A 10,569-nucleotide genomic window follows, 5' to 3' on the forward strand; every position below is an offset into this window, starting at 1 on the left:
CTGAAACATTGCATCTTCTAGTTGGAGACAGCTCTTATAAACCTTGGCAGGCTGAGGAAGAGATATCACACAGTGCATCCCTACAGGAAGTAGTACAACTAGTTTACTGTACATACAGTGATATTCTAAAGGACAATGGTGGCAGCTACATTGTAAATTCACTTCGCTTAGCTATCACATTTTCCAAGTACTCTAGTCAGTTTTATTTACAGTATATAAAAAACATTGATTTTTAGAGTTCAATACACAGGTTTAGGACCCAAGAGAATGCCACAGTAAGGTGTTGACATTTGCATCTGTTAGATGCAAGTGCACTTCGCAATTCAGTCATGTAACATTATCGTATTCACCTCTAAATGTTAGTCCGTCCAAAACAGTGTTAAATTCCATTTTTTGCTTCATTGTTGTTTGTAGCCTGTTTCCTTTGAGCAATGAAAGGGTACATACACTTGTCTGCTCCCAAAAACCGGTACATGCATACAACTGCTTCAAAGGGCAGAATACTGTGAAAAAGAGGTTGTAAAACTGTTAGAAGACAGCATAAAACAAAACCTCTGCTTACACTATGTACTTGGTCTCCTTAAAAGCAACATAATAGCTATCAGAGAGGCTTCCTAACAGACTTAAAGGATTTTTATTTCACAGGGATACTTACAGAGAAAATTGAAATTCTAGAGTCCCAACCACACAGGCAAGCAGAAAGGAGGAAGAAGCTACTTATTCACATGCCTCCAGCTTAGACCAGATTTCCTGCTGCTTCTTCACAAGCAGTGTGATAGCTTGTTTTAAAGGGGGGGAAGGGGGCCAAGGGCATCACGAAGGCCTACTAAAAGCAAAGCGTCTGCTCAAAGCCACATCAGCAGAGGTCATCAGACATTTAAGATATTCTTTAATGTGGGATTAGTGTTAGTTAATGCCATTCTTTGATCACCAGATGTCTAACAACCTTGACTTATATTCTAAACTCAACCATCCATCCTCAAAAAGAAAGGTCCGAAGTAGAGAGCAATTTCCTTTTTCCCCCTCCAGATAAAATTCCAAGAGGTGACTATGTGATGGATACCTGGCTACAGACCCTCCCCTCCTTCCCACATCCACAAAACATTACTTTTATTTCAAGTATAGGACTCAGGGGCTCTAGTGAAGGACTAAGATGGTATTTCCTCAGCCCCTGGAAATAGTGGCAGGCACTTATTCAGTGGAAAGCAATGCACAGAATCTAGCCCTTAGGAGCAATGACCACTGAAGACTGAGAAGTAGGTGTCACTGGTACAGGTGTCCTCGCTGCCAGTAGTACTGCTTTTGCAGTAGCCACTGGAGGGCCTTTGATCTAAGCTGCTGCCTGGGGCATGGATTATGCAGAAGCTTTGATCTCCCTGTTGGAAGCTAAAGTGTTGAATGCAAGACAACCCAAAGGGCCTTTGATGTGACTGTTGCTGCATAAGGCACTGCTTGTGCAGAGAGCACTGAAGCACCCTCTGAGCTTCTGGTTGATGAAGCTAGTTCTCAAAGATGCTGACAGTGGCCTCAATTTGTTGGCAGAAGAGACACAAACATACTCTCTTCCAGGAAAGAGGTGAGCGTTAAAGGCTACTCTAGTCTTTGGTGATCCTGTCCACCACGAGAGACTTGAGGCAGAGGAGAACCACTGCCTTGTAAGTGGAACAAAAATCACCAAGGTTCTCAGTTTTAACCATCCCTCGCAGAAGGAAAATAAGACAATGCTATATTTTAAAGGTTCCTCCTACACACTACAGATTTAAAAAAAAAACACAGACAACTGTGAAGCTGCTCTCTATAAACTAAAATGCAAGTGATGTTGCATCAGTGGAATTGAGCCAACTGCTGTATTACCCTGCATCATTGAAATGTCAGCCTGGTTACAGATTAAACAGAGTTCCCATCTAAAACCTGTAGTGCATTAGACAGGACAGAGGAAGTAATTCCTTTAAATAGCTCTTCCTCCAAACTTAGACCGAAAATTGGTTCTGAATGTGCAGATTTTCAGTTTATCTACCATATCTGTGCAAGTCCTAGAGAATCTGCAGGCAGGGCCTCCTACACACTGGTTCTAGAGACAACCAGCTAGAGGTTCCTTTGCTGGAAGCTGCCTCATGCCCCATTCCTAAAGAGGACCCCAAACAATGGAAACAAAAGTCTGTTGAAAAGAAAATAGGAATCTAAGGAGAATGGAAGATACCAGAAGGGTAAAACAAGGATGCATAATACACAGGATCTCTTACGGAGCTTCCCAAGCAAGCAACCTACGCTCATGCAAGCCAATAAAGAGACTTATGAATTCTAACAAAACAGCACCTATGGCCTGTGTGGGTGGGAGAGTGTTTATATCCAGAAAGTGGACATGCTCATGTATTTTACTAGTATTCTGTGGATTGTACTGCCAACACACTGGCATTTCAGTTCTTACCTTTTCATGAAGGTGACCATATACATGAGGCGAGGTGTGCAGATCATTGGCTGGTCTGTAAGGATAGCTCTCATAGCCTGCTTCACACAGTATTCTGGTTTCAAAGGTGGAAGGAAAGGCTCAATTTCTTTTCTGAAATATTTGATTAAGACAGATTAATAAGATACACAAAGGACCGCAGACCTCAGTCAAGAGTTCATTAACTCACTTTCTTTGGAATACCTCAGCAGGGACAAAGACTTCATTTTTTTTTGTATTCACTGTTCACTTGAAGACTTACAGCTCAAAACTTGTGTTGCCTAAGTACAAAAGGACAGAAGCTACTCGCTGAATTGGAAAGTCCCTTTTCTGAGTCAGGATTACAGATCACACTAACGTATATTAAAGCAGAGATAATACTTATTTTAATATTTTTATGGTAGCAGTTTAGCTACCTTCAAGTACTTTTATGACACCACAAACACAGGGCAGAAGAAGAACTTTACTCACCTGATCCTGCACCCTCTGAACATTCCTGTATCTACAAGATAAGGGCAGACTAAAGTTGTTTTGATTCCGTCCTTTTCAGCAGCCTTCAATTCATGGCTCAAAGACTCATGGAAACCTACAGCTCCAAATTTGCTGGCGCAATAATCCTGCGTTGGCAATGAACAAGGCAAAAAAAGGCAACTTAAAAAGGACAGATATGAATCACGTTCAAAGCCAAAGCATATCTGAGGTGATTCTGCACAGATTTTCAAAGCAACAACAAAAGACACCCACTGAATAGAGCATCACATCAACTCATTTATCATTTTACTTTTGAGGCAATTAGCACAGAATCATGAAAGCAGGAAATCTGAATGTAGGAGGATATTACCTTGGATTCAAGTCTTTGAATCAGGCAGGCTCACATGGCAAGTTACTCCAATTACCACTTTGCTTAATACTAAATGTTACAACAAAGGACTGAGATACCTAATACTACCTTGGATCAGAATTGAAAAAGCTTAGAGAGTTGGCAGGGCGTAGATGTAAAAATCTTAAATGCTTTATTTTTAAGGTTAGTTTCAACAGAAGATATAATGGAGATTTGAGTGTACTATTTAATTTCCAGAAAAGGATATAGCTTGTATATCTCATAAAAATACTAAGTTCAGCAACACTAAAAAATAATTGCATAGACAGCAGTAGCATTCAAGTTTTCCATTGGACCTGTCCATCTCTGCTGGCGGTCACACCCACAGTCTAGGAAATTATTTGTAGTTTTCTCAAGACAGTAAATACTCTAAAAAGCCTTAAGTTACACCAGCTTCATTCTTTTCTGTTATGAAACACTGCAGTTTAAGGTTCTGGATCGCGCGTTACCTATATGCAAAGAAGCCTGAGCTTATGGGGTAATATGACGATTATTCTGTTAGACAAATTAATTCATTTTCACTAACGGAATGCTTTTTGTTCACACTTGCATTTGTGCTAATGACCCAAAAAGCAAGATAACAGGCTCTAATCCTAACCTAGTTTTATGTACCAAACAAGTCTCACAAACCGGTGCTCTCAAACAGCTGCTAGCAACTAGACAACCTAATGCTTATAACCGGGAGCCTAGTAAAGCAGGTGAGACGTGTATTCTGGAAGGAAGGCTGGCAGCCATTTCCTCACAGAACCAGGAAACAGAAAACATTACTTTTGAAAATCCTTGCCTTTGGCTTCAAGCTTAGCACTGAAGATCTTGACAGGAGTAGGTAGGTGGGCACCTTTCAAGGTTCCTAAATTTATCAGGTAATTCAAAGATCATTTAGCATTCTGAAATCCTTAGCCGTCCTAGGTTTTCACTGTAAGTGGCAAGTCCACCTGCAAAGTAGGTGAATATGGTGGCTGCCCGAGTCCTGCAGATCCCACTCACAGGGAGCCATGTGTTGATATGGTACTCAACACCATAGCTTCCAAGTATCTTTGAAGATTTGACTTTATTTTCTCTAGCTGATAATACAAAAAAGCTTATCCTGAGCAAGAAGTGCCAAATTTATTGTTAATTATAGTCTAACAAACCTCCACTCCAGCAGTACTGAACAATCCCAAGGAACTTGCAACTGTCACAATGTGTCCATGATTCATTTCCAGCATCTTGGGAAGGAATGCTTTAGTGGTCTACAAAGAAAAAAAAAACAACAACAAACAAAACCCAAAATAAAAAAACACATCATGAACATATTGCATCGGTGATAAGTGTTCAAAACCTCTATCTCAGTTTATTATCAAGAATTTAGAAGTAAGATCACTGTACAGGTTTTGAACTTCTGAGTTGGTCAAAAATGCCAACAGAAAATCTACAGCTTGTTTTTGAATTCAGACAGCAAGGCAGCAAGGATTATATCTCCAGAAATCCCAAGGTTAAAGGATCAATTGAACTCAGACATGTTTATTTTTCTGCAAGAGACTAGTTATCAGAAGGAGATAATTTGACCCTAAAATGGAAGTCACATTTTTCTTAAGACAGAAAAAGGAATGGAAAGTGTTTAATTATGCCATCCAGCACATCTGTGTTAAGACCAGTGCCGATTATCAGTTCTAATTATTGACAGCGTGTTTTGGAAGTCAGATATGGTTAGTTTATCCAATTAACGTATCATCTTGGGCATATTATATTAAAAGAAATACTGGAGGCAGAGGTTTTGCTGATGTCACTTTTTACATATAAAATACAGTAAAGATCTACTAGTCTAAATTACTTTCCATCTTTATTAGTATCCATAAGCATCGCTCTAACTGAAAAGACAAGATATACATTCCTATTACCAATTCCTTAAGAATTTCAAAATAAAACAAAATAAATAAAACAAAAGCAAGTCTCAAGATGAAACTTTGATTTTAACCTCCAATTTTTATGCTTTGATTGTAACAGAGTTTGTTTCTGTTTAAAAACCTAAGTCAGAGTTAACAGTCTTAAAAAATTAAGTTTTAAGCAATAAATTGAAGGCATTTGCTAGAAGATCACCTCTGCTAGAATACCTACTTTTGTCATATCTGTTTTCTGAAGCTGACTCAACACTTTCCTTTTTTAAATAAGCATTAAGCAGAGCACCATATATGCTAAAAAAATTAATGAAGTAGGAAAATGGTATGCGTAGTTAGGATTTACTTCAGCTTCTAGGTTGTCAGTGTAGTATATGAGATCACTTTTAAATTGCCAAAGAACTTCAGACAATGCTTTTTAATCACAAACATGCCTAGTTAATATATAAATCTATTAATGACAGAGAATTATTCTAATTCACTCAGTACCATGAATGCTTAATCCTCCCAGAAACCTGGTCTTCCCATGTAATTTGGATACAAACTCAGAGCATACAAATGCCCCTTAAGTATTTGCTACTTGCTTAATTGTTGGTCTGAGTCATGTCAGCTGCATTCTTAAAAAGATGTGCAAGCTACAGCTGAATCCATCTAATTCCATTCTTATGCTGTCTGCATTTTCCAATCACAGACATCAGGACAGTTTTGCTCTAATGATTTTCACATGTTCTTGCACAAGATTTTTGCCTGCAGGTGTTAAATGACTAATCCAGACCTCCTAACACCACACAAAAGAGTGTTTTCACTGGACAGCTGGCAGATGATAGAAGATTAACAGACCTCCTGACTCCTTGCCTTTTCTACTGTTGATTCATACAACTCCTAAATTCTGTCATAACTGCATAACAAAGCTAATTATAAAAAATAATCTGAGAGCAAGCTGCCTTGCATTTGTTTCTTTCCTCATGGCAGGGATCTCTAAACCTCTTATATGGAGCCTCGGACAAGAATTCAGTTCTCTGTTAAACTAATCTGTGCCAGGCACACGAAGTTTCAGCCTCTCTTCCCATGTTGCATGGCAACAAAGCCCAGTCATCACAGGGCAGCGCCGTCTGAAAAGGTAAGAGGCTTTGCTTAGACAGCACTGAAGTTTTACAGTGTGTTATTTATCTGCAGCCTGCCTTACACACCCCAACACCAATGGTGTGTACACTAGCCCTGATCCTCCACGCCATCCCTGTAAGAGATCCATGCTCCCAACTCAGTCCTGCTAACAATTTACTCCCCTCCAGAGCATTAGTCAGCTCCATCGGCAGTTTCCACTTTTGTCTCAGTTATCTGTCCACATCACATCAGAATGACTGATTGCCACCCCGCATTGCCAGAAAGCTTGATAATGCAGACTAAAGCTCTGGCTGAAAACCACAACAACTACAGAAATGAAGAGGCACTTGCCTTGGAGTTTGTCTTGGGGGAGAGAAAGAAGGGAAAGAAGTAGTAATAGATTTTTTTTTTTCCCCTACCACTTTCAAGGCATGAATCACTGTTTTCTTCCAAGAGATAAACAGGCAAGTGCACCAAGCTTAGTTGCACTGGCTTTTATATTGGCTTTACTATAACACTGTTTTGTTTTGAGTATGATGAACTATATAACTAGATGTCCATAAATGTCTATATTTATCTATGGCTGAAGAAGCGGAGAATTTTCACAAGCATATATATAGACAAGGGAAATAACCAGAGCAACTGCAGAGCAGTAAATTTCAGAAACCTCAGTCTTAACCATGCTACACTCCTTCAAAGCATAAAGATTACAAAGACTGAGTTTTCAGAGCTTGTGGCTAAAGTAACCCTTTTTCACTCAAGAGGAAATTGGCATATGACAAATAAACCCTGTTAAGGACACTTTTGGGTGACGTCTTCAGCAATTCAAGTGCAGATCGAACAACTCCCAGAAGCAGAACTACAGTCACTTCACGTAAGTCATCTCTTAAAAGGCCATTTACGGCCACATAGGAAAAAACACAGCTACTCTGCTCTGAAGACCATTAGCAATTCATGGAAATCTTTGCACGAGACCTCAGTGTTCTGAAACAGCCTGTTCATAGCAGGCCCCTGTACTTTGTCATGGGACATTATCCCACAAATCCATTTAAAACCTGAAGCTGAGGCAGTCTATAAAGATAGCACAACTATCGTACGTACAAAACTTAGCAGTCAACTATCAACGTCTCAGCTAAATGGATGACAGAGAAAGTCATCTCAGTTGCTGCCATCCTCCGGCCATCTGCTACAGCTGGGAGTCAGTACTTGAAAACAAGCACTGTCAGAGGCAGACACACCCTATGGGGGGACGCATTTCCAGTCTCAGAGTAAAGGCTTGCCCACTGCTCCTCCCAGCCTCCTCTTGCTGGGAAAAACAATCCCAAAGTGAAGTTATTCTCTTTCGTGGTATAAGCAGTCCCCAAATAAATCAGTATTCTCACTGAGCTTCTGGCACAGCCCACTTCCTTGATCAAAGCAGCTTCCTCCATACTCTGGTCCCCAGTTTTTCTGCTTGTTACATGAACTAGATCAACCTAGTTTCTTGTTTCCAGTTTTTTTCAGCTTCAGCTACATCTGCCAACCAGATCTGAAGTCTTCTGTGTGCTGCTTGTGCTGCTGAGAAACCAGTTAAGAGTTTGACCGGTTTCAGGGGCAAGATGCCTCCTGGGTGGCCTTCCCATCTGGAGTTCGTCTGAACAGGTAGCACAGCCCACATTAGTCTTCCGAGGTGATGCATGGACATGCTAATCCTCCATAAAAAAAAGTATTAGAAGATACCAAGCGAGACATGTGGTATTGTCCATGACATTAGAGGTCATGAACCAGTCCCCCAAAATAATTCAGATCAACTCAAGTGATTTAATCAAACTATTTGCCTTCTGGTTTGATCCTTTAGATTTCAGTTTTACCTCTCACAGCTGCAGAGGAAGACATTTAACCAAAACATTTAAGTACTTAAAGTCAGAGCTGGGTCTTTTATTAATGAAAAACATAACACACTTTTCAACACTGAGGAGAAACCAGTAAGTAGAATATAGTGGATGAAAGGAATTGTGTTGTGATGCATCAGGGTGAGGAATCAGGGAAGTTAATGCAGTGTTCAACACCCTCTTCACTCAGAATTAACTTTTTCTTTCTTTTTTTTTTAGAAAAAATGAAAAACCCCCAAAGTATAGGGCAAACGCGTTTCCTAACCTGCAGTATAGTTTAGATACAGCAGCTAGGTAGGATAGGTAGAACATATGAAGCTGTTGTGAACAGAGAGTAGAGCTAGTTTTTCAAGCTAGTTTAATCTTTTCAAGTTTTTTGGAGCCTAGAGATCAATTCCTAATCTTCTAAGCATTTTCTTCTATGCTTCTGAATATACCAGTAAGAACAAACTATTCCCAGTAGCTGTAACCAAACAGCTATTTCATGTGCACGCAGCTTTAATGACTTATTTCTCACAAGTGTGAAACTGAACAAGCATTTACATGTCACTTCATAGCTTTCGTAATCTGTTCTCAACATTTTGGTTTACGGCAAATTAACTTCTAACAGTCTAGCACTTCTTCCCTCCCCTTCCCCAAATTCTTTAGTTCCATTCTTAATGAAACAAAACTCAAAAGATTGTGCAACACAAAGAACAGCACAGCTGCAATGTCAAGACAAATTAGTCTAAATACAGCAAATGAGAATATGAAGAAATACTGTGTTTGGGAAAGTGATTTTTTTAATTAAATATTGGATTAATTATTTGTAAAGTAGAAAGCAAGCATCCACAGAAAACAATGTTAGCTGTATGCAGCTCAAGACAATGGATACCGAATGCAGAAAGCACACCAAAGTGGAAAGTGCGTCCTACCTCGTATTTAGAGAGTTGTCTTTATATCAAAGAAAGAAGTAAAGCAGGTACCAACACGTAAGGTCCTTTAAGTTTCTATTTTTCAATACAGTAATTTTTTTCATACTTTCTGCCTTCTATCAATGTTCAACAGCCCTTTTAAACTATTTTGACGGCATAAACAAGCTGCTTTACTGTAATGCAGAAATTCCTTTATGCCAAAGGAATAGCTCATTTTCCATACATCCCCTTCAGGTAAGGAGGATGGAGCATGGTTATTTTTCTGGGGCTGATCAAAACAGGTGAGTTTTTACATCGCTATAGTTATCCACAACAGTGGGGTACTGGTATAACAGATAAGACATTTCCTCCCAAGCCACAGCTATTCCTGACAGCCAGGACAGCTGCATAACAGTGTAAATGAGTGCAACATTTGGGTAAATGTATTGTTTTGTCTCCATGTTAAACACTATTTGGCCATACCCAATGTCCTGGTTTCAGCTGGGATAGAGTTAATTTTCTTCTTAGTAGCTGGTACAGTGCTGTGTGTTGGATTCAGTATGAGAATAATGTTGATAACACACTGGTGTTTTAGTTGTTGCTAAGCAGTGCTTACACTAGGTCAAGGACTTTTCAGCTTCTCATGCCCTGCCAGCGAGAAGCTGGGAGGGGGCAGAGCCAGGACAGCTGACCCAAACTGGCCAAAGGGGTATTCCATACCATGTGATGTCATGCTCAGTATATAAACTGGGGGGAGTTGGCTGGGGGCTGGCGACCGCTGCTCGGGGACTTTGGCGGGTGGTGAGAAATTGCATTGTGCATCACTTATTTTGTATATTCTTTTATCATTAGTATTATTATTATTTTCTCTTCCCTTTCTGTCCTATTAAACTGTCTTCATCTCAACCCATGAGCTTTCTCGCTTTTACCGTTCCAATTCTCTCCCCCATCCCACTGGGCAGGGGGAAGTGAGCGAACGGCTGTGTTTAGCTGCCTGCCGGGTTAAACCACAACACCCAAGAAGGAAAACTGGTGCGATTAGTCAAGGACTCATCCAGATGACTCTGGGAACTAAAGGTACCAGAGATTGTAAAAGACTGCTGCCATGCGCGTTAGCTAATCCTGTAACTACTATCATGAAGCAACGAAGCCGGTGACAAGAAAATGTTGTCCCAGGTTGTTGTCTAAAATACACGTTATATTCTCTCTCCCCCTCAGCATGGATGTTCAGCCTTCTTTTCTTCCCATTCTTCTTCACAGACCACAGCAGGACACACTGCAGGTTCTCCTACTCCTGTGCAGGACAGCACGTGGCCACTCAATCCACCATGGAACAAAATCCAGAGATTTCCACATGCCCCAATTTCTCTTTCTATTCCAGTAACTGAGAAGGAATGCACAAAGGTCTGACAAAATAGCACCTCAAACTCTTCTGCAGACAGGCTGTGGCAGCCTTGCCCTAAAGTAGGTTTGTCCAAACTGGGTAGTGTAGCACTAA

At 40.2% G+C, this 10,569-nt stretch overlaps 1 protein-coding gene across 1 annotated transcript in view; it reads right to left on the reverse strand.

Annotated features, from left to right (window-relative positions):
• Nucleotides 1-85: 85 nt before the first annotated feature.
• Nucleotides 86-10,569, reverse strand: part of RDH10 (retinol dehydrogenase 10 (all-trans)) — a 25,228-nt gene continuing 14,744 nt past the window's right edge. Inside the window, exons 3-6 of the mRNA XM_009335069.1 lie at nucleotides 4,460-4,558; nucleotides 2,918-3,063; nucleotides 2,429-2,560; nucleotides 86-503 (exon numbers count right to left, since the gene is read on the reverse strand). Of these exons, the coding sequence (XP_009333344.1) occupies nucleotides 380-503; nucleotides 2,429-2,560; nucleotides 2,918-3,063; nucleotides 4,460-4,558 (501 nt within the window). The 3' untranslated portion in view covers nucleotides 86-379. The remainder of the gene's footprint in view (nucleotides 504-2,428; nucleotides 2,561-2,917; nucleotides 3,064-4,459; nucleotides 4,559-10,569) is intronic.

Source organism: Pygoscelis adeliae, unplaced genomic scaffold (genome assembly GCF_000699105.1).
Source record: "Pygoscelis adeliae isolate BGI_AS28 unplaced genomic scaffold, ASM69910v1 Scaffold101, whole genome shotgun sequence".
In the NCBI taxonomy this organism is placed as follows: Eukaryota; Metazoa; Chordata; class Aves; order Sphenisciformes; family Spheniscidae; genus Pygoscelis; species Pygoscelis adeliae.